Source organism: Notamacropus eugenii, chromosome 1 (genome assembly GCF_028372415.1).
Source record: "Notamacropus eugenii isolate mMacEug1 chromosome 1, mMacEug1.pri_v2, whole genome shotgun sequence".
NCBI classification, from domain to species: domain Eukaryota; kingdom Metazoa; phylum Chordata; class Mammalia; order Diprotodontia; family Macropodidae; genus Notamacropus; species Notamacropus eugenii.
This window is the reverse complement of record NC_092872.1, coordinates 241,104,422-241,129,562: the sequence shown is the minus strand read 5'-3', so window position 1 is coordinate 241,129,562 and position 25,141 is coordinate 241,104,422. Positions and strand designations below refer to the sequence as shown.

At 40.4% G+C, this 25,141-nt stretch overlaps 1 protein-coding gene across 1 annotated transcript; it reads right to left on the bottom strand.

Moving 5' to 3' along the window:
* Nucleotides 1-7,734: 7,734 nt before the first annotated feature.
* COX5A (cytochrome c oxidase subunit 5A) lies at nucleotides 7,735-24,629 on the bottom strand. Its single transcript, XM_072628330.1, has 5 exons — nucleotides 24,253-24,629; nucleotides 12,737-12,853; nucleotides 11,389-11,510; nucleotides 10,451-10,573; nucleotides 7,735-7,943 (listed from the first exon to the last, which is right to left on the bottom strand). The coding sequence occupies exons 1-4, from the start codon at nucleotides 24,362-24,364 to the stop codon at nucleotides 10,460-10,462; spliced, it is 465 nt and encodes a 154-aa protein (XP_072484431.1). The 5' UTR covers nucleotides 24,365-24,629; the 3' UTR covers nucleotides 7,735-7,943; nucleotides 10,451-10,459.
* Nucleotides 24,630-25,141: the final 512 nt, after the last annotated feature.

Here is a 25,141-nt window from a genome sequence, read left to right as displayed (position 1 = left end):
TGTTTCTTTCTAGCTGCTTGCAATATTTTCTCCTTCACCTGAGAACTCTGGAATTTGGCCACAATGTTCCTAGGAGTTTCTCTTTTTGGATCTCTTTCAGGTGGTGATTGGTGAATTCCTTGAATACTTATTTTGCCCTCTACTTCTAGAATCTCAGGGCAGTTTTCCTTGATAATTTCATGAAAGATGATGTCTAGGTTCTTTTTTTGATCATGGCTTTCAGGCAGTCCCATAATTTTTAAATTGTCTCTCCCGGATCTACTTTCCAGGTCAGTTGTTTTTCCAATGAGATATTTCACATTATCTTCCATTTTTTCATTCTTTTGGTTTTGTTTTGTGATTTCTTGGTTTCTCATAAAGTCATTAGCCTCCATCTGCTCCATTCTAATTTTGAAAGAACTATTTTCTTCAGTGAGCTTTTGAACCTCCTTTTCCATTGGGCTAATTCTGCTTTTGAAAGCATTCTTTTCCTCATTGGCTTTTTGGACCTCTTTTGCCAATTGCGTTAGACTATTTTTCAAGGTGTTATTTTCTTCAGCACTTTTTTGGGTCTCCTTTAGCAAGGTGTTGACCTACTTTTCATGCTTTTCTTGCATCTCTCTCATTTCTCTTCCCAATTTTTCCTCCACCTCTCGATTTTCAAAATCCTTTTTGAGCTCTTCCATGGCCTGAGACCACTGAATATTCATTTTGGATGTTTGGGATACAGACGCCTTGACTTTTATGTCTTTCCCTGATGGTAAGCATTGTTCTTCCTCATCAGAAAGGATGGGAGAAGACATCTGTTCACCAAGAAAGTAAACTTCTATAGTCTTATTTTTCTCCCCTTTTTGGGCATTTTCCCAACCAGTTACTTGTGACTTTTGGGTCCTTTGTGAAGAGTAGAGTATACTCTGGGAATCTATAAGATCTCAGTTCCTCCAAGGTGGCACCTGGCCTCCAGTTCTGCCAAGCCAGGGTGGGGTGGGGTGTGGGGGAGGGCTGAGATTCAGTTAAGCTGCATGGGCAGGGCTGCCATTCAGTGTGAGATAAAAGATCAGCTCCCTCAGTGCCCCCAGGGGTTTTATGATCCAACAGTGGATGTGGGTTATTGTACAGGCTGCTGTGGGAACTGCTGCTGCCTGCCTGATGAGGCCTCTGCAGCCAGTGCCTGAGGCCGGAGCTATTGGAAGGCCCTTCTACCTTCCAGGCCAGCTGAAAAAACCCTGTCACTGACCTTTGGCGCCTGTGGGTTGAGGGATCTGCGAATGGCTGCTACTGGGACTAGGGATTCAAACCCTGAGGGCTGTTCTCGAGCCACGTGGCCAAGGCTGGGCCGGGCTCTGCTCTGCGTCCAGTGCAACAGACATTTCCTGTGGGTCTTTCAGGTCACCCTAGGCTGGAAATCTCCTCCACTCTGTTGTTCTCCACTTCTGCCGCTCCAAAATTTGTTGAGTCCCTCTCTACAGGTATTTTATGGGCTGTGTGGGGAGAGCCTGCATATGTGCGTCTTTCTGCTCCGCCATCTTGGCTCCGCTTTGTTAGTCTTTTCTAAGAACCAGCTTTTGGTCTTATTCATAATTTCTGTGGGATTTTTGGTTTCCAACTTGTCTATTTATGCTCTGATTTTTACTATATCCTCTTTTGTATTTATTCAGTCCATTTTCTCTTTTGTTTCTGTTTTATATAGTTCTGCTGATAAGATTTTCCCTCTGTGGACTACGGAAATTTTGGTATATTATTTCATCATTGTTTTCTTTTACATAGTTATTGTTTTCTATGACTTTGACTCCCTCATTCTTTAGGATTTTATTGTTAGGTTTGCTTTTGGGTCTATATCTTTTATTTGTGGTTCCTGAATCAATGACTATTTTTTATTGTATTATAATCTGTAAAGGATGTATTAGCTATTTCTGCCTTTTTTTTTTTACATTGTAACATCTCTGTGCCCTAGTACATGGGCAATTTTTGTGTAAGTTCCAAGTTGTGCTGAGAAACATGTACATTTTGCTGTGCCATATAGAAGTCTTTTAATTCTAGTTTCTTCAGCAATTTGTACTGTTCCATATTTTACCTTTTGTTTATCTTTTCATTAGATTTATCTCAAACCAAAACAGGGATATTGAAGTCTCCTGTCAGTATTGTGTTACTAGGTCTTCTTGTGGTTCAGATGTTTTCTTTATGAATTTGAATGCTAAGGCTTTAGAAACATATAAATTTATTACTAATATTGTTTTGTTATATGATTCCTTTCAACATGATAGTTATCTGTTTATCCCTTTTCATTTTTCGAGTCTGTTTTTACTTTGTTCTTGGATTCACTTGCATAGTAAATTTTTTCCATCACCTCAGTTTTATTTTATGTGTCTGTTTCTTGTAAAAAATAAATTGTAGGGTTTTGTTTTCTTATTCTGTCATTTTTTTTTCATTTTATTGGATTGTTTAATCCATTCACTTTAAAATTTATTAGTTAGGTTTATATTCTCCTGTCTCTAATATTTTTTCAAGTTATGATTTCCCCCCTCTTCTGCTGTAAAAACAGTACATTATATTTTCTAATTGCAAATTCAGCTCAATATTTCCAACTTAACCAACATGTAACTGCACACTAGCAACATCCAAGGAAACTGATGTGTCATCTATTTAGAAGCCATCAGGTTCACAGACCTGAAAAATATCTTAGAAGTCATTCTAGCTCAAGCTCCTCATCTTACTGAAAAAGCAGACCAGGAAGTTAAGTGACTTGGTGAAAACCACCCAGCATACAAAGCAGAATTTGAACCCAGACCCTCTGACTTCAGAACCACTGCATTTCCTGCTGCACCATACTGCCTCAACCCTTTCATTTTTGCAGAAGTCATTGGGAACTTCAAGTTCACACGAAACTGAAGTAGTAAAAGTTTCCCTGATAGTATTTCCTTCCACTGCTGAAGGGATGAAAATATGAGCACTGATTCTATTCTAGCTTTCTGAAACTGCCAGCATGGGTACTAGAACATAGATTGATGAGGTAATTTGATAGAGCAAAGATAGTAACAAATTATGCAGGGTGTCCCAAAAGTCTTAGTGTTGTAAAGTTATTAAAAATTTTAAATGGCACTAAGACTTTTGGGACACCCTGTATAGTGCTATCTCCTGGGTACAAGACTAAGATCAAATCCTACCTTCTGCAAGATGCCTTTCCTGATGGGCCTCCCCCCTCCTCCCCTGGAGATGACTTCCCAAATTACATTGTACATAACTTGTACCTTGTCTCATTCGTTAACATTTGAACCACTTGAGGGCAAGGACTGTTTTTCCCCTTTCTTTAGACCCCCAGCCCTTAGTGTTGTGCCTGGCACTTTAGTCGAAGCTCTTTAAATGTCTATTGGTTATTGGCTGACAAAGTATCCCTCCCCACTCATCCAATAACCCTATGAGCTAATATGAGTTACCATTCCCATGTTACAGACGAATAAAGCTAAGTTCAGTCTTGCCCAAAGTCAAATAGCTAAGTTTTGGAGATCAAAGACTGATGATACCAACTCCTCTAATACTCTTTCTACTGCACTATGCTATTTTTTGATACTTGGGAGATAGTAATCACATCTTTCCACTAAATATTTTGGAAGATCATTTTATCCTCATGGGCATTTCTGCTACTAAAGCAAATAACTCCTTCACTTCCTTCATCCTATCCCCTTTCATTGTTTGCAAGGCTCTTTTCTCATGTTTTTTTCTTTTTTTAAAATTTAATTTAAAATTCTTTTCAATTAAAAAACTTCTATCTCACCCCCTGTCTATTGGGGAAAAAAATCCCTTGGAACAAACATGTACAGTAGGGTAAAATAAATTGCCATATTGACCATGTCTAAAAGCACGTCTCATTTTGCATGAAGTCTATTGCTTCTGTCAGGTTAGAGGTGGCCTGCTTCATCATTTGGTCAGTCATTGAATGGATCAGAGTTCTTCAGTGTTCCGAAGTTGTTTGGCTTTAAGTGTTATTCTTATTATATAGATTGTTCTCTTGGTTCTGCACGCTTCATATTGTATCGGAGCTTGTACAAGTCTTCTTGGGTTTCTCTGAAACCGTATCCTTCATCATTTCTTAGAGGACAATTGTATCCCATCAGATTTATAAACCATAACTTGTTCAGCTATTCCCCAATTGAAAGGCATCTTCTTTGCCTCATATATATATATATATATATGTATAATATATATATTATACATATATGTATATGTGTATATATATATATATATATATATATACACACACACATAGACACAGACACACACATACTGATATATGTATATATAAAACATATAGGGTACTTTTTCTCTGAAGTGTGGGGCAGCTAGCTGGTACAGTGGATGGAATGCTGTGCCTAGAGACAGAGACTCAAGTTCAGAGTTCAAATCCTGCCTCAGACGTTTACTGTGTTGACCCCTGGGCAAGTCACTTAACCTGTGTACCTGTTTCCTCATCTGTAAAATGAGGATCTTTGTAATAGCACCTACTTCTCAAGGTTGTTGTGAGGATCAAATGAAATTGTATTTGTAAAGTGACTGGCAAGATGCCTGACACATAGTAGGCACTATATTATTATTATTCCTATTTATCTGTCTCTAATTCCTAAAATGCTTTACGTTGAATCTTCTACCTTACATAGCTACTGTCTCATGCACTGATGGCATGACTTCTTGAAAAAGTTGCTTTTATATATGGCAGCAAAAACTGGAAACAAAGTGGGTGCCCATCAACTGGGGAACAGCTGAACTATCATCTATGAATAAAATGAGTTAGGATTTGAACTCAGATTTTCTTAATTTCAAATCCAGTACTCTCTCCACTCCTACTTAGCTGCCTGGAATAATGCAGAGATGTAAGTAAAACCAAGAGAATATACACAAAGGACCACAATAACTTGAAGGAAAGAAACACTAAAGTATGTCAATGTGATGGTACATACATGTGATGCAGCAGACTCATGTCAAAATATACCTCTGTTCCATAGAAAAGTGAGTAAGCAGGGAATGAGGCAGTTGCAGTTGATACAAAGTCTAATTGCTTAGTGGCACTTCTTTGTCACAAGGGAAGGTTCTGAGGTGCACGCATTTGGAAGTGATAGTGATACTTAAAAAGCAGTAAACAGCACATCCAAAAAACTAAGATCTCCACTTCCTCACAACCTACTCTTACCTAAATCCCCTGCGACTAAGCCTCTGACCTTACCACTCTGCTGAAACTTGTTTAGGTTCCCAATATTTTCTGATCCTAAAATGCAATAAATGGCCTTTTTTCAAGTCTTCCCTGTGGCTTTTGCTGCTACTGAATGCTATCTTCTTACTGAATTCTTTCCTCCACTGGCACACATTTCTTCTTCTTTTTTACCTTTCCTTGCCTTTTCATTCTCAACTGAGATGGGTATTCTCCATAAGACCCATCCTTGATCTTTTTTTACACTCTTTCCCTTAGTAATTTCATTCATTTACAGAGCTGCCTATAACTGCTACCCTGATGGATATAGATGACTCCTTTATTTTTATTACTTTCTAGCTTTGGCCTCCATTCAGAGCTCCAAACTGACATACAACCACCCAAAGGGCAGTTCCATCTGGTTATCCCACTGGCAACTCAAAAACTCCTTTGCCTGGCATTCAAGTCTTTCCAAAACCTAGCACTGCACAGCCTTTCTGAATTTCTCTATTATTCTCCTCTGAGGACTTGACTCTATGCTCTTGTCAAACTGGACAACTAAAGAGTTAGATGCTCACTTAAGGACTCACACCCATACTTTTCATCAAGCATTCATCTTGCCTGAAATGCCTTACCTCCAGTGTCCCCTTCTCTTGCTGCATCCCAACCATTGGCAACCTTCACTCTCACCTCTCTAGAACTGGGCAGGATGTGTTTGGGTCTTTTACCCCTCTATTAAAATGAAGATTTTTGAGAAGGTTCAGTATGTCTAAATCTACCAATCTTCAGCCACTATCCCTCTCCTAGCCTTTAGTAGTAGTCAATAACCCTAATGGCAGAGAACTGGATGAGGCCGGGTCTTGCTCAGCAGGGTGGCTGTTAGCAGGAGAAGCCTGCCTTTTCCTCCATTAAAGTGCCAAGTTTTCAATTTTGTCAAGTTCCGTCAATTTAAAGAATTATTTCTTTCAACGTTGGGAAAGCAGAGCATCCTAAAAACTGAGAAGGAACCTTATGGACCAAGTACTTGGTCAAAAACCTAGTACAGATGAGGAAACCAAAGAGCAAAGAAGGCATTTACCCAAGGTAACAGAACTAGTTAGTAGCCCAGACACAACTTAAATCCTACCTCTTAATTGTTAGTACAATATTCTTTCCAAGTAAGATTAAAAAATTTTTTTTGTGAGACATCAATGTTAGAATAAAGTCCTCGTTGGGAGTGTCCAAGCCTTGGGCACCACCCACCACCCCAGTCTCCTTCTTCCTTTCTAATCATTCCAAGGTGCTTCTGAGTACATTGGCCTACTGATTTGGAGACTTTCCTTGGGACTATGGAGACCCCAATGGGGGAACTACACAGTCCTTTCCCAAAACCTTCCTCACTACCCCAGAGTGCACAGAAATGTCTTTGTCATAGTACACTGCCTTTCTCCAAACTGAGTGTTTCTTAGGATTACATATTATTATCATCTGAGTAGTCCTGGTACTTAGACTCACCTAAACATATTGATGTTCCTCTAAATTCATATCTGCCTTGGTACCTGTAAGGGGGCCCTCTCTGCTATCAGCCACTGATAGCCAACCTAACACAGGGGATGAGAGTCAGGATCCAAACTGGGCTGAATCAAATATAATGAATTTAAGAGATACCTGTAAAAAAAAAAAAAAAGCCAGAGCCTGGCACACAAGGGCTGAATAAACATGAGATAAAACAACAACAAAACGACAACTTTGCAAGTATTAGATGGGAAAAGTATAGCTGGACAGTTTATTTTAAAAAGATCTAGAAGAAGGTCTTAGTGGACTCACAGCTCTAAGAGTCAACAGTAAAATATGGCAGCCAAAAGATTTAACCTAATTAGGCTCCACTGAGAGAGCTAAAAGGAGCAGGAGATATTAGTCCCATCGTGTTTAGTCCTGGTCAGATGCCATCTAGAATGCTAGATTTGGTTTGGAGTGCCACATTTTGGGAGGACAGTGAGAAACCGGACAGCATCCAGAAGTGGGGGATGACTTCATGTGAAAGGTCAGAAGAAAGTGGCTATGTTTAGCCTAGGGATGACTGGGGGGAATAGAAAGGGAGGATGACAATTGTCTAAAGGTTTCATGGGCTCTCAGGTGGCAGAGAGATTAGCCATGCTCTGCCTGAATTCTCAGAACAGACCTCAGAGCAAAGGAAAGTTGCAGAGAAAGAAGCAACAAATAAGTCTGAAGAAAAATTTCTTAATAATTAGAACTGTCCCCAAATGAAATGGCCTGCCTAGGGAAGTACAGTGGACTGTCACCTCCCTCATCCAGGAAGCAGCATACTTTTAACCTATTAGCCCCAGGCCAATCATTTCATCCATTTCAATGGAGGTAGCAGCTAAGTGGCACCATAGTGCACAAAGCACTGGGCTTGGAAGTAGAAAGACTCATCTTCCTAAATTCAAATTTAGCTGTGTGAGTCTGGGCAAGTCACTTAACCCTGATTGCCTCAGTTTTCTCATCTCTAAAATGAGCTGGAGAGGGAAATGGCCACCACTCCAGAATCTTTGCCAAGAAAAACCTCAATGGGGTCACGAAGAGTCAGACACAACTGAACAATGGCAAATTTTTTAATGTAAACACGGGTGACAACTGCTTAAATTACGTTCAAACTGTTTCCCTTTTATTAAGGTCCAAGTAAATACTATATAGACTGGGACTCAATAAAGAAAAACATGTTCAAATAATATTTTATCATCAGCATCTCCAGGTAAATGTGTATAATCAAGTAGCATTACCAATAAACCCTTAGGAAGCCCATCTGAAAGAGGAAAAAAAAGAAAATCATTAGTGACAGCTATGCCTCTTCTTGAGCTCCTATCTCCTTTAATCATTTATTCTCATTTTACAACTTTCTTTGCAACTCTCTTAAGAAAAAAATATGCTAGGTACGAATCATAGGTTCTAAAACTGAAAGAGACATTAGGTTGTATATTTCAACCCCTTCATTTTAGAAATGAGTAAATTGAGGTAAAGTAATTAAATGACTCATCCAAGGTCACAGAGCTAAGTGTGGAGCAGAGACAGGATTTAAATCCAGGTCTTCTGACTCTTTATACCCTAGGATTTCCATGGTGGTCTCTAGAGAAAAGTGCTGAAAAGATCTGGTGCCTCTTTACCTGCCAATTCTCACCTCTACTAGTTACCTTCATTTATAAAGATGTGGTGAAGGATTGGCTTTCATCTCTTATACTATTAGTTAGGCTTCCTACAAAAAACAACTGATTTTAGCTTATTCATGCATGTCAGACTCCTTTTGAAGGCAAGGTGAAACAGAAAGAAACCAAATCATGAGTTCACAGTAGCATGGGACAGTGGAAAGTGTACTGGATTTGTCAGATGAATTAGATTTGAACTCTGGATTGGCCTTTCTAGAGGTCGTTTTCTAGAAATGAAAACTTGGGTCCCTATTTCTTCATCTGTGAAATGACAGGATCAAACTAGATGCCTCTAAGGACTCTTTATGATCCTATGTCTACAATTTAATCTATTTACAAATAGTATGAAACCCTTCTGCATGATGAAACTCCCTAATTTTGAGTATGTGAAGCCAAAAAAATTCTAGTAAAATAAAATACTTTTGATATTGAGTTTCCTGTGGGCAATACAGGCCTATCTACAAATACTTGTTTGCCAACACTGATAAGGAATGCTACATCCAAAGCATGTATAGTATGAATCAAGAAAAATTATGCTTTGCACACTGTAGGTGCTTAATGTCAGCCAAAATGAACTGCCTTTCTTCAATGCTCAAACATTAAGGCAACTCAACGTCTGTTTGTACATACAGCACCTGGAATGGAGCTAGTTGTATTCATTTATACCTGCATTTTGCATGTTCATGTTTATAAATAGCAGAGCACCATATAAATATGAATTATCATCAGTAATGACAACCTAACTAATTTCACTGGTCACTTACCCACTTGAATAGTGCCTATCCACTAAGTAATAAATAATATTAATTGATCGCATTTTTATTAAAACCTATACAGCACAGTCTAGTTTATATCCCTAAGCTCAGTGTAGAGTGCTGGCCTGGAGTCAGGAAGACTGGACTTCATTTACTAGCTTTTATGACCCTGGCAAAGTCATTTAACCTTTGTTTACCTCAATTTTCTTCACTGCAAAATGGGGACAATAGTACCTATCCCCCAGGGTTGTGAGATATTTATGAAGTACTTATTAGCACATAGTTGGTGTGTAATAAATAGCTACTCCCTTCCCTCCAACTTTTGCTGTTCCTATTAGAAAACAAATGCTTTCAGTCTTGCAATTTTCATCTTGGAAACAGGAGTGAACACCTTGACATCTCAGTGTCTAAAGGTTATAGATCAAAAGATGCTTCCTTCACAAAGCACATTCTAATGTATCTTTCTACAGGAGACCACGAGGGTCCGTAAATTCCCTCAAATAGCTATAAAATTCCAACTCGGACAGGTGAATAAATGGCAGTATCAAACTTAAAAGGCAGTTCTTTACAGAAACATTAGTGAAAGGACACTTGTGATAACAAATTCATGCTAACAACACTTATTCCATAAACCTGCACTCTTCAATTGTCTTTTAGCCAATGAAAGAAATGATTATTAATAAGCAATGACTTGGGGAGCTTCAAATTTCCCCCGTTTTCTTTTAGGTGGAGTTAACCCCCTCTATCCAGACCCCACCCAGGTGGGTCAGCTATTATGTTCTACTCAGATGGTGGTGGTGAGGAATAAATTCTTTGAATAAATTGTCCTAGGCTAGGGCTAATTTAGGAGTAAATGACATCATCTAAATTCAGGTCCAGCCCCCCATAGTACTGTTCATTCTCTCCTTAACTGGTAGCCAACCAGAGTTGATTGCCACCCTTGAAGCCATGAGCTTGCTACGGTTGTCTGTGGTCTAAGAGAGAGATGGCCAAATGACCATCCTTTTATAAAAATGCTAGCATTAATAAAATGATTAACTACCCAGAAACTATATATCTCAAAGCTTTTTAAAGGTCACACCTCTAACCACAAATATTCTACTTAAGAAATTTTTAAAGGTCCTATGCTACAGTGTTGGGTGACTGCTGTTGGTTTTTGAGGGTGGGATGAGGGGCAGAAGGAACAGACATGCGCCTCTTAACCAGATGCCAAAGCACACTGAATGTTCTGCTCTCCAGTGGCCCTCCTATTCAGTGCTCATCTCCTCTGCTTACTGAGGTGTAGAACTGACTAGGTCATTTTTAGAATACATAATGGTGGTAGAAAACTTCTTATTTTCATTGCTGCTCCTTACCCACAAGAGTTATGGTTTGTCCAGGCCCAATTCCTCTGGAGTAGAGATTCCCAATTCATCTAAAGTTGGTCTAAGTTCCTGGATAATATATGGGTAGATTTCCTTATGAGGTCCTGCTTTGTCCTAAGAGCAAGAATAGAAAATACATTTAATTTAATGCACATAGTACAGGTAACAAAACCAGCCTAATATGAAATACAGCTAATACATCTAGAGTAGAAGTTCCTATCCCCTTTAGGATCAATTTAGTCAGTGAGCAGTTAGTTTCAATAAAGAAGACAAACAAGTACTTCAGAATTTAAAATTTTAAAGTGCATTTTTAAAAGCAAGGTAAACCTTATTATAGTCTAAGAATAATTTTACCAATTGGAATATGCTAATTAGATGTGTCAGGAAGGAAGGCAGTGATGACAGAAAACTTTGTGAAGGCAGTCAAAATGTGCCCAGCAGGCAACATTTATAATTGAATCAACAGAGGAAAAATATTTTAATTTCCCTCTAATTTGAGTCCATAATTCAATTAGCTCCAGTGTTGAATGGACTGATAGCCAACAGAACCCATAATTATCCCTTTCATTTAAGATAAAGCAATTTCATTTTCTTTCCTTGTGTATGCTGTGATTTGGCAGGGGGGGGGGGGGGGAGGCGTTGTTATAGTAAAACAACAGTGTCTTTTCTGAGAAAATTGGGTCCTGAGGTCACTTGTTTCTGGGATGTGAGTTTTGGCAAAATTCTGCTTTGCAACAAAATCTATATTCCTCATACAGCAATCCTTTCTCAAGTTAAATAAATTCAGAAAACTTTAACCTGCTGTGCTGTTCTTTTGCCATTAACAAATTCTAAGATACCTTTTATACAGTTATTTTAACAAGTACTTAAACACAATACAAACCCATAACCCAACAACAGAATTCTCAGGCTGCTGCTATTTCACTGACCTTTACAACCTCTAGAATGCGAACTGCACTAGCAAAATCATCTAACCGTCTGCATGCCCTCAAAGCAGCATCAATGATTTTGGGTTCTGGAACCAGGTCATAGCCAACCAATGTATTCATTCCTATTAGATTAAAAAAAAAAAGTGGGGAAATAATGTAACATCAGACATGTTTGTATGATAAATTTAATTATCCACCCTTCCAAAGAATCATGGAACTAAAATGAACCTTAAGAGATTACCCAGTTCACCCTTCTTATCATACAGATGAAAACTGAGGCTCTGAAAATGACTTACCCCAGGCCACAGAGTTAGGACAAAGATTCCAAGTCTCCCAATTACTGTTTTAGTGTTCTTTGAACTACTACATTAAGGGATTATTGTTAGTTCAGTTTATGGGATCATATGATTTACAGCTGCAAAGCTTAGTCCAACAGCCCAAGTGCTGTTTCACAGACAACAAACCTGAGAAGTAATGAGGTTATACTATTTTCATTTCTATATAATACAGCACACAAAGACACCTTAATCTTTTGTCAGATTTGTCTTTTGACAGAAAACCAAACTCACTATTACCTATTCTAAGATCACTCAAAGGTAATACTCCTGGAATGAAGAAGGATAAAGTCACTATACTTCTTTTTTGAAACATTAGAGCCTTAAAAACAAAACAAAACAAAACACAGTCTCTACAACAATCCAAAATGTTAGAATCCAGCCTGAGAAGTCTTGTTTTGAAGGAAATCATACTCACACACTATATATGAAGCAGTAAGCTATTAATCCCACTTAACTAGTGTTTTAAATAGAAAAATACAAGTATGGACCAACTGTAATATTTATATACTTTAGCAAATCAAAATATGTGACCCAAAAAAATCTTCTAACAAGCAAGAAATAAGAAAACTGACAAGAGTTTCTGTGAATCATTTTAAAGGTACAAAACTCTCCAAAGGGAGGAGCCTTGTGTGTTATTTTATAGTAGTCGTGGCAAACTCAAATAGAAATGGAAGCCACGAAACCATTCATGGATCCCTGAAGATGCATAATGACTTAGCAAATCAAATATTAACATTATGGTATATTATATTTTTATTTGTTTTGTTAAATATTTCTCAGTTTCATTTTAATCTGGTTCTGGCTGCACTTAAAAGAGTGTTGTGGGCTGTATATCTGACATCTCTTTTTTAGAGGATAAAATTTAAAAGTTATGCTTAACTAGTAATTGTTTACTTTAACCAGTATTGATGTCACAAAGACTCGATGGGTTCTATACTGGCAGTCTATGAATATGAAGCAGCTGAATTTCTCTTACTAAAATCAATTTACAGTCACATCATAATCCATACCTTTTCGTAATTCCCAGGCATCAAGATCTGGTTTGCTGAAGTATGTCACCCAGCGAGCATCAAACTCCTCGTCTGTCTCATGGGACCCATGGGAATAGCAGCGAACTGACTGGATTGCTACACAGAGAAAATATATTTTTTAAAACATTTAACTAAAATATCTATCTCATCTGAAAAAACAATCTAACCATATCTTCAATGTTTAAATGTGATACTTGCTAAAAATCTCAGGATGTATTTCATGTATACTATAAAGTTTCTAAAGACTGGGATTTAAGCAGTAAACATATCAGGAAAACAAGAACACATCATTACCCCTCCCATTCTTTAATATTTGGCCCAAAAAAAACACAATTCCTCAACACATCAAAGAATAAAAATAATTTTCCCCTTTTAACTACTCAATAGCACCTGAAAGACCATGAAGTCAATGAACTAAAAATAAGACATGGAGAGGAAGTATGATTTAATGGGAAGAATGCTAAGGCCAAGAAGATTCCAATAATTTGTATTTCCTATTTTTAAGAAGCCCAAACTCATTAGTAAATTTCAGTTCCTTTGACTTATAAAGTAGAGCCTGATGTACTATATAGTATTTAAAATATTTTAAAACATACACACTAGTTATAAAATTATTCAAGCCTAGTTCTGAAAGTATTTCACAAAATAGGAGTTAAAAAGCTACTAAGAAAAAAAGTCAAACTGAGCAAGTGAAAAACCAGTAATAAGCATGGAGAACAGATAATGAAACACACCTTCCTCCTCTCAAGAGAGATTGGGGAAATATATTTCTGTACAACAATATGTTCCACATTGTGAGATGCAGTTACTGTACTAGGTATTTTTGATTAGTGGTTTTTTCTTAGTTACACAGAGTGATTCCATCTCGAGAGGGTTTGGAAGAACAGGGATATTCCCCAAAATGACTTGGGATATAAAAACAAAAGGCATCAAACATTTGAAAAATATGTACAAATCTAACGCTAAGAAGAAATGATAAAGAAAAGAAAGTACACCAGAAAATACAGCCAAATATTGGAAATTGGCTGTTTAACTGACCACACACCAAGGGTGGGGAACGTGTGGCCTCCTAGGCCCTTGGGTTTGACCTTTTGATTGAGTCCAAGTTTTACCGAACAAATTCTTTTAAGGGGAGGCATTCTGTGAAGTTTGGATTCAGTCAAAGGGCTGCAGGCTCCCCACCTCTGGACCACACCATTCAGTGTTATCTGCAAGGAGGAGTTTCATTGGACCTAATAATGGAAATGCGTTTTTGTTGTTTTTCTCAAGAGGGAAAGAAAAAAACATTTTAATTCTTGAAATGAGTTATGTTAATGGATGAGAATGACATATACTTTCAATATTAAAAGTTCAAAAAGAATGGGTCATCAGCCTGGCCCAACATATAATAAATACAAAATTTTAATCCAAACTTGAAGAACTAACAGTAGCTCTAGTATAGCTAGCTATTATAGTAATAATCAAACTTATATTTATCATGTTACGGTTCTGATTATTTTAATTATCTTAACTGCTTTATTTAAAAAGCAGTTAAAGTACATTTAACTTTAACATTCTTCAGATTAGCAAACTGAGGATCAAAAAGGGTATATGATTTCCTTGAGGTCCAACAGGTGGAACTGACAGAGCTGAGTTTTAAAACGAAGTTTCCCAACTAAGTTCGGTGATCCTTCCAATACAGCAGGGGTGGGGAATCTGTGACCTTGAGGCCACATGTGGTTTTCTAGTGTAGCCCTTTGACTGAATCCAAACTTCACAGAACAAATCCCCTTGATAAAAGGATCTGTTCTGTAAAATTTGGACTCAGTCAAAAGGGCAGACCCAAGGACCTAGAAAGCTACATGTATCCTTAGGGTCCAAGGTTCCCCACCTTGCACTACACCAACTACAAAGAATTCAGTTACTTACAAACTAAGCACTCACAATGCATTGAAATTTTGAGAGATACATAATAGGCCCAGGATTTGTTGGGTTGTGACTCTGAGAAAATAAATCAGTATTTCAATCAATCAGTATTGAGGTCCAGCATTTCTGGATCTCAATTTTACTGTATGTAAAATAAGAGGGCAAGATCAATCAACAAACATTAAATGCCTACTATGTGCCAGGTACTTTGCTAAATTCTGGGGATACAAAGAGGCAAAAGGCAATTTCTACCCTCAAGGAGCATACAATCTAATGGGGGGGGGGGAGCACATGCAAACAAATACATACAAAGCAAGCCATATGTAAGAAAAACTTTATTAACGAGTGAATTAATTTTATTAACCAGAACTAAGAGGGATTGGGGAAGGCTTCCTGTAGAAGGTGGTATTTTAATTAGGACTTAAAGGAGAGTGTTCTAGGCATGGGGGAACTGTGAGAGCAAATGCCCCCAAATGAGAGATGGAGTGTTTTCTTTGTAGAATTGCCAAGAAGCCAATGTCACTGGACCAGAGAACGTGTGAAGGGCAATAAGGTATAAGAGGACTGGAAAGGTAGAAGGGGGTTAAGCTATGAAGGGTTCTAAATGCCAAACACTGTATTTTGTATTTGCTCTTGGAGGCAGTAGGGAGTCACTGGAGTTTATCTGAGTAGAGGAGTGATTGGATCTGCGCATTAGGCAAATCATTTTAGTGTCTGAATGGAGAATGGATTGGAGTGGAGACATTTAAGGCAGGCAGACCTGCCAGCAGGGGATGAAGGTCTGTACCAGAATAGTGGCAGCATCAGAGGAAAGAAGGGGAGGCCTCTATTTGAGAGATGTTGCAAAGGTGAAATTGGCAAGCCTTGGCAACAGATTGGATTCGGGAGGTAAGAGACAGTAAGGAATCCACAAGGATTCTTAGGTTTCCAGTGTGAGGGACTGGGAGGATGGTGTTGCCCTCTATAGTAACAGGGGAGGTAGAAGATGCAGGAGGGTTTAGTGTGAAAGATGTGTTCTGTTTTGATGTACTAAGTTTAAGATATCTACTGGACATCCAGTCGGAGATGTCTGAAAGGCAGTTGGAAATGTGAGGTAAGAAAGAAGTTGGGAAAGGAAAAGTAGATTAGAGAATCATCAGCATAGAGATGGTAATTAAATCCTCTGGAGTGGATGAGATCACCATGTCAACTAGCATAAAGAGAAAAGAGGGCCAAGACAAAGGTTAGAGGGTGAGATCTTAGAGCAGGGTCCAGCAAAGGAGACAGAGAAGAAGCAGTCAGGTATATAAAACAGGATTTCAAATAACATAATGATATCTTTTCTCAAGACAGTATTATTTATAAATCATCCATTATAAAAGCTGGTTGCAATACTTCAAAAGAACCATGATATCCACTCTATAGGACTTTCCTCTTCTGGTGCAGACTGTACCCCAGTGCTTTCCGGAGTCCTTCCCAGAAGATCTACCATAGTCTTTCTAACACTTTGTGGGCACCAGGGAGTCATTCAGGATTTCTGAGCATCTGTTTATAACTTGATTTCTGTGACACATTGTTCCACCTCCTTTTCTCATCTTGTATTTCCTTGATGCTATTCCTCAGACCACTGCTTGTCCATGAGGTATCATGAAAATGTATGCAGGTGACCTCCTCCTACTGTGCATCTTCCCTATTGTCCTTTGGTACCCACAATATTAATTCTTCAGGTTCCACAGAGCTCCAAGACTCACAGTCATATAAATATCACTGGGGAAATAGCCATAATAAAAAATAAATTTTTCTATTAGAGAATTATTTGGAATCACTGAAAGCACTGCCTAATTTCCCAAATGTAATTGCAGCTTTCTTTCCTATTCAATCCTAGGTCCAGTTCATTGGCTAACAGCTTAATTCAACTGACTGTCCAATTAAATGCATATTACAATCTGGACAATAAATATTTTTAAATCTACAAAAAAAGTGGGTTATTAGGCCAATCTTTTCTGAGTTTAGTGCTCACTGGGGAGGTCCTACAGTATTCTGGGTTTTGATGTGTCTGTGTTTGTCCTTCGTTGCCAAAGAAGACCAAGCTATCAGAGAAATAATGACATGACTTGCACTTGACTTTGTTTTGAGTGAGGGAAAGCTGTGCAGGTCACCAGTCTCACTTCTCCTCCAGAGCCATCTGGATCCAGTGACTAGATATTCATCAGGATGATTGGAGATGACCAGGATGAGGCAACTGGAGTTAAGTGACTTGCCCAAGGTCACACAGCTAGTGAGTGTCAAGTATCTGAGAAGTCCTCCTGACTCCTGCACTGGTGCTCTATCCACTATACCACCTAGCTGCCCCTCTGGGTTTTGATGCAACTAGAACAATGTCACCTGCAGACAGAAACATCAGGAAGACTTCACCTCCTCTAAATGCAGTCTGTGCAGAGTATCCTTGACACATGGTAAACATCTTTTACAAACCTACTTCCTCCTGCTTTAAGGTTTGCTTGAGACTGATAAACAGAAGCTCAACAAACAGAAGTTCTCTTACATAGCTGATGACTGCTTTGAATGCAGAACTGGGTTCTTGGGCTTACTTTCCCAAAAGTAGCAGCTGGTCAGCAGCTGGTACTGGCAAGGAAAGCTGGCCTCTTCTCCAGTGATGATTCCCCTCACTGATGCCTATGAAGTCTGAGTTGGAAGGAGGTCGTGCTATTCATAAGGACCTTGAGTTCAAGGTCTTAGGCTACTTCCATCAGAGTCTGCAGAAAAATGGTGACAGTGGTTTGATTTGCTTGGTACATTCCACCTGTCTCTTCTTCAAGGTACCTTACTGCTACAACTATGCTGGAAATAGCTTGTTGGAGAGCTTTCAAAGATGAATTTACTATGGCCAGAAAACACTTTTTTAAAGTAAAAAAAACAGTAGGATACTATTCAGTTAATCGTGCAACTATAAAGATGTCTTCCAAAACAGATAATAGTATAAAAACCTGACTATGGGCTTCTTATGTTTTTATCAGAAATTCTCAATATGTGTATAGCTCTTTCTCAAAGATCTGAGAGATAAGAAAGCAGGCCCATGGGTCTCCTGGATCGCCTCTTTTGGTGGTAGTATTTTCTGGTTATTTGGTACTGTTCTTTTGAAATGGTATATAAAATTGGATTCTACAATGCTTTCACAGTTGCAGTTATGAAGGTGGTAAGTAACGAACTGGGACATGTCCACAGTCCAGGTAAGATTAAAACTCATCTGTGGCACTTTCTTTGTGGTTTATATTAAAATCATCAAAAAAAAAAAAACTTCAGTGTTTTCACTAAATAGAGTTAAGTGAAGGCAAATTAATCAACGTGCCTAAGATAAATCCTGACAGCAATAAACTTTTGCTCACAAAACTATTATATATTATAACCCATAAAGGTATATTACCTTAAATATTCTCAACCAAGTTTGTTTTACAACTGTACTTCCAGAAAATCTTTTTGACCCAAACCATGAACCAAATAGAAATATTTTATCATTCTTTGTTAAGTTTTTATTTTACTAACCTAAATTTATCAAGTGAAAATCTAGGCAGCATGATGTCCTAGAAAAAATACTAAACATGAACAGATTTGGGTTTGAGTCCCAGTTGTCATGTATTAGTTCTGTGATATTAGGCAAATAACATCTCATTAGGTCTCAGTTTCCTCAACTATAAATAGATATATTAGTATCATTACTAGCCCTACCTATCATATAGGGTTGGGATGACGCTCAGGAGAGGGAATGTGTTTGTATGTGTGCGCACACACACACGTCTTTGTAAATTGTAAAGGATTATGGGTGAGGGAATCATGCCCCTTTATGACCTTTAGTTTAATTGGTATAGAGAATTTCCAATAAGGAAATTCCTTCTACCAATAAAGATCAGCAAATGTTATACAGATATAGTAATCTAAAAGAATTTGGGGGCACTGGTGGGAGGGTCTGTGACTTGTCCAATTTCAGACAGTCACTATGTTACAGAACTGAGACTTTTCTCACTTTGAAGCTATATCCACTTCACCTTGATGCCTCTCTTTACATCATTAATCAAAAAAGTATTCAAAATCAGGACACTACAATCTTTCTCTGGCTTCCTACTGCATAATTCCACAAACATCTCACTACATTTGACTATAAGGTCCTTTTGAGGGCAGGGACCGTTTCTTTCCTCTTTTTGTATCTGGAAGTGCTTAACATAGTTGATTTGTTTTAGGAATACATAAGATTTAGACCTGGAAGATACCTTAGTTATCATCAGATACCAATGTCTCATGGAAACAGATCCAGAGAAAGAAAGTTATTTGCCTAAGGTCACACAGTTGGTAACAGCCAAGTTGAAATTTGAATCCAGGTCCTTTGAATCCAAAATCCAAAGGTCTTTCCATGATATACCACAGAGACAGGACTAGACCTATGATTTCACTGGTCTAGGGAACTCTTTAGGAGAAAATTTCTTACCTTCACTCAAATTAAAGCCACCACCCCAGGCCCCAGATGTGAGAGGCATCATTTCTGCTAAAGGAACTAAAAGTGACTCAGGGAGAAGAAAAGGGAAATGCAGAAGCAAAGAGTTACAAAAATAATATGTCAACACATGAAGCAGAAGTAGCACACAGACAAGTCCATAATGTACTTATCAGGTTAGCATGAGACTTCTCACGGCCTTTTCTAAGGTAAGGAAAGCAATAAGTAGACACTTTTCTTCCAGGGAGTTTGTTACACCAAGGAATCGAAGGTGTGGTCCCCATCCCTATGGTATGCCATGGAAAGGCAATTTACTCCCCATACTCTCGATTATTGATTTCACATGTATTTGGGGTGAGCTGACAATGAATCCAACATTCAGCTATTTCTTTATAATCATGATTTTTAAAGTGTTTAAGACCATCCCGAGACTCTGACCCAGCTACTCACTGCAACTTTCCTAAGGAAGCTCCATGACATTCATTTTAATACACTGATGGAATGGCTTGGAGCATCTAAAAGTCAAAATTTTATGTAAGAAAAGGTGCCAAAGAAATTAAATATAATGGAAAACAAAGATCTAACAGTCATGGGATAGAATTTAATGCTTATCACACCAGTTATTTCTTCATCTGTAGCATTTGTCCTGTACCAAAACAGTTAATAAACTCATGCTTTTGAAAAAAAAAACAACACAACACAGTTATTCCTGTTTAGGAACTGGTTAAACTAAATGACCTCCAAGACCCCTTATGACCCTGAAACTCTTCTATCTGTAGTTAGTTGAACAAGGCAATTTATTTCCTATTTGTAGACAGAAGGCATAAACTGCCTGTAGAAATGAGCATACATGCAAAAATCTTAAATTAATGAAAATACCCTTGTTATGTCACGAACAGAAAAGGGATCAACAATTGCATGTGCCCCTTTCAGATCAAGTCAGTTTTATTGCCCTTTTCCTTTCAAAACCATATGTATATTCTCAATTTTGGAGTTGAACTAGAGTGGGTCTGCACAACATTCGATCTGCCTGCTGCTTGCAGCCAGAGGGTGGTATGTTGCAGAGCTCTGTTTTTACATCTTCTACATTTTTCTCGAGCTAAGGAAATCCTTTGGTGGGTCAAAAGTGGCCTGTGGGTCATATGTCGTGCAGGTCTTAACTGGTGGAAATATTGTTCTGTAGATCAGTTTTAGTATAAAATGTTATATATACTCCCACATAGAAAAACATTTGCATATTTCAGTAGTTTTGTATAAATTAAAAAATATTTTGCCCCAGACTTAGCAAAGTTTTCATAAAACACAGAATCTCCAAGCTAGAAGTTACTTCAAGTTCTAAAATTTCCTCTAAAATTTTGAAAGATGTCTTCCTTCTTTGGACTCCTTTTATAGTTATTCAAATTAGGGAAATCATAAAGGAGGAGAAAGATCCATTTCACAGATGAAAAAACTTGGGCTCAGCTCAGCGTATAAAGTGACCTGTCCAAGGTCATAGTCACTAAGTGGCAGAGTTAAAATTTAAGTTCAGATCCTCTCTCTGACTGAACCAAACCAGGGTTCTTACCTTGTTATTCATATTAAGACAAAAGCTACCATTGCTGGTCTCTGCCAAATGCTGTTCAACACTAACTGGCTGTCAGAAGCTCCTGTAATCCAAGGATTTTCAATGATGTAACACCACCAGGTCCCCACACCCACTTCCTTTCTCTGTGTTCAATCTAACAAGAAAAATAAATGTACATAACTATTTCCTTCCAGTTCAACGCTAACTGTGACAAAGCTTCTCCTTCCAGCAGTGCCCCAGGCCCATTGGGCAGGCTGGGCAAGTATTATTATTCCCATTTTACAGGTTTAGAAGTGAAGTGACTCAATGGTGGAGCCAGAACCAAACTTCAGGGGTCCCCCCATTCCTAACACCTCCATTTAACAGTCTGGTCCTTGTAGGAAGTCTCCACCTTACAAATGGGAAGAAGTCCAGATTCCATAAGTCGCCTCCGTAGAAGAGGCACACCCAGGTGTGACCCCTCCCTGTCCCCATCTTAGCAACTAGGAACTCACAGCCATGTTCGATATAAAGAACATAGTAAGGCACCTCAAATCTCAAGGACAGGCTACATATAGTCTTGTTAATACCTCTGACTGGAATAACTTATCTTAAAATATAAACAAAGATTGTTATTCTAAATCTCCCCTAACATCCCTGAAAAACTTCATGCCAACCCCTCCTTTCATCCCCAACAAAGCAGAACACCCAGGTCCCTTTAATTCTTTTCTATTATGGATATACACAAGTTTCACAACAGCATTCCAGTTTTAGATTCTCTGGTCAAGTTATTACTTCCTCCACTTCAAGGTAAATTAAGTAAGCAATTTTAAGACTTCACTATGTTTCAGGCATTCACAGTTATCAGGCTATATTTTTGCCTGGGAACTTTTTTAGATTACTTGGTTTTTTAGGTTGACAGTATAAATTTTGTGAAAAGTAACTATCAGCAGTACTTGTCCAAAATGAAGGTCTGTAAAACGCTGAATTATACAAAATAAAATCTTATTATGATCATTAGTGTTTATAAAATGCTTTAAAACCCTATAAACACGAACCTAAGAGCTTACTCATTTGGCTAGATCCTCTGAAGGAAGACACAGAATCAGAGAACATTAAGATAGAAAAGGACCTTAAAATCTGGCTGGTTCAATTTTCTTGCCAGATTTAGAAGTTATTTTAATATTCTTAATTTTCAGGGCCTCTTCCCCCAGTTTCTTAACTCCATCATGTAGAATTAAATTGCACATTCCTATTTTAAAAGTAAATTCCATGTAGGAAAATACATTTTTTATAATATTCTCTTTTCACTGAATATTAAATGCAAATGGGTTTTTTTGGGGGGGGGGGCAGATAGGAAGAAGGAGCTTCCCCAAAGAATGGAAAACAAGATGCAATTAAAAAATGCTTTCAACCCAAAAGTCCCCAAACTGAAAAACACAGAACTAAAAAATGGCTAGAGGAATGATGCAATGGTATAAACATACAATTAATTTCCATTATAAAGATGAAGGATTTCCAAACTCTCTTTTCTGACACTAGGATAATCTTTTCCAACTGGTGTTATAAGACATACTTCCAAATTTAAATTTTTTCTAAAAATAAAAATGCTCTCTAGATATATCAACATGGCACTTTGGGTAGGGAATCACAAAACTGGACAAATAAGATACAGAAACTCAAATGATCGAGAATCACTGATCTATACTAATTTACACACCGTTAAGATAAATAGGAGGAATTAAAATTTCCAGAGATTGACAAGCCAAACTTTAGATTCCCCAAAAAGACTAGAGCTTCCCAGGAAGAATGGTGTTACAGATTTCAGTATTTAAATTCACAACCTTAAGTGCTTAATTCCAAATTGTAACATGTTACCATCAGGGATTCTAGGATTAAAGTGCCATTACCATAAAGCCTTCCTAGAACAGATACAAGAGTAACAAGATAATAAAAGGGAATTAGCAGAGTATATTACACCCTAGTCAGATTTCTCAACATAAACTAAAAATGTCCCAGTCACGGCAGAGCATGATCCTGTACACAGCATATTTCTTAGGATCACCCTAAGTGGTCTTTTCTTGGTTCCTCAGACACTTTATCTATTTCTCCAGGCCTTGGGTTACTCGCTGTCCGGTTCTCAGAGTTCCTCTCTTTCTTTTAGCTGCATGAATCCTTTGCTGATCCCAATGCTAGCGCCCTTCCTTTGTGGAGACCTTAAATTTAACCACTTCCTATGTATCTGTATTTGTTCTGCATCTGCTGTATTTAGCACGGCTGTGGGCAACGAGGTGGACCAGTGGATAGAGGACTGGGCTTGAAGTCTGGAAGACCTGGTTCAAATCTAGCCTCGGACGCTTACTAGCTATGTGATCCTGGGTAAATCACTTAACCTGTTTGCCTTAGTCTACTGAAAAAGGAATCAGCAACCACTCCAGTACCTGTGCCACAAAACACCACGGACAGTACGGTCTATGGGGTCAGGACGAATCAAAGGTGACTCAACAAAAACCTACCATATGCAGTGCATGCACACAGCACACTCTCTAGTCTAGGTACCCGTCTTCCTATTAGAATGTAAGCTCCTTGCAAGGAGACTGTGGCATTGTACTTGTATCCCCCGTCCCCATCTCGGAACCTGCGCGCATAATAAAGGCTGACTGCTGAATCCCAGCTCTGCAGCTAGCAGGCACCTCAGAGATCACCCGGCCAAAGGAGATGCTCAGAGAGCACAAAGGGCTTCCTAGCCCGTGATAACAGTCCTGGTTTTGCTGACCCCAGGCCACTGGGTGTTTGCGCACTCCTGCACGCTGCCTTCCTTCTCCCTTAGTATCACGAGCAAAGGACCTGTGCGTACCCGAGGCTTTGTAAGATCGCAGGGGCATTTCCAAGCGCCACCCCGTCGGTCTCCCGCACAATGGGGCTCTCGCTACTACCTTGCACTCCCCGGGGTGCTTCTGAAGTCATTTTGGACCCGCGCCGCTTGGGCTTTGTGTGCCCCTTTCGGCGGTGTGCTAACTCCTGCATCCCCTTCTCAAACGCTTTAAAAACTACAACTCCACCACGGAAAAAAAAGCTACATTTCACTGTCAGAGGTCGGTGAAAACAACTTCATCTCCTCCCAGTTCTCGACCCCGCTGGGACACCCCCCCCCCCCCACCCCGTTCCGGCTGAGGACGGGGCCCCCGGAGGCTTGAACGCCGCAGGGTTCCGTCTTTGGGCCGGGACAGCCAGGCTCCTACGCGCCGCGGACCCTGGCTCCCACGGAGAGCCCCGGGCCCAGGGTCACCGGGGTCAGCCCTAGGTGCTCCTGGAGGCCGGGCGGCGCCAGTGGCCCTTCCGCCCCACCCCACGGGCGCCCGGACGTTCAATGTCACCTTCGCCTAGGGCGCGCCTTAGGGGCCGGGTTGCCAGGCCCGCCCGGGCCCGCGCCCCTGCTCGAGGAGCCCAGCTTCGGGAAAGAGCAGACCGGGGAGCCGGGGCCCTGGAGTCGCCCCCGGGCGAGCCTGGCCGGCGGCGGTCACGCTAGGCCGCGGCTCGGGTCACCGCAAGGACGCCGGGCCGCGCGGGCCGGGTGCTTACCGGCGGTGGCGGGAGAGGCGGAGGACGACCAGGAGGAAGGGGCCGCAGCCCCCGGCTTGGGTAGCAAGACCCGCACCGAGGCAGAGCAGCGGCGGAGAGCGGCGGCCAGCATGGTGACAGCGGGTGAGGGCGACGGGACTGACCGAGTCACGGACTGCCTGCCGACTGCTCAGGACACAGGCTGAGGAGCGCGAGCGGGTGCGCGGCGCATGCGCGTGGGGGAGGCTGGCACCGAGCTCGCCCAAGGGGAACCGACGGGGCGGGCGGGCGGGCGTGGGCGCGAGTCAGCGCCAGCGGCGCGCGTGCGCGCGCGCTCTGGGGGCAAGTGGCTGCGGACGCCACGAGGCCGCCGAGGAGGGGGCAGGGAAGGGGCGGGGCTATGGCGGCGCTGGGAGGACAAACCACATCCCGCTCAGCTGAACCTCGTGACTGGCCGCGGCCATCTTGGAACGAGGGCGGCCAGAGGGCGAGCAGGAGGAGGGAAGGGAAACGAGAGGAAGGCGTATTCCCCAAAGGGAGAGGAAAAGAAGAGGCCGCCAGGCGGCGCCCTCGCTCCGATCGCGGGAGCGAAGGCCTATATCCAGGCCGCTGGGACTCTCGCCAGGTTGGTTCTAGCATCGCACACTCTATGGCAGTTCCTTGATTGGCTCAGTCTACGCTGAGAACCTCCCGGCAGCCCGGAGCGCGCGCACGGGGCCACGCCCCCTGACTTAGCGGCGGCCAACCAGCCTCGCCGCGCCCCCACGTGGTTGAGTCGTGTTACACCCGGCGCTCCAATTAAAGTCCTCATCCCGGGTCTGCCGGGGTTACCCCAGCTAGACAGGCATCAGTGATTTTGGTCAACTCACCTCCCTTCTCTGGGTCTCGGCTTTCTCGTCTGCAAAGTGAG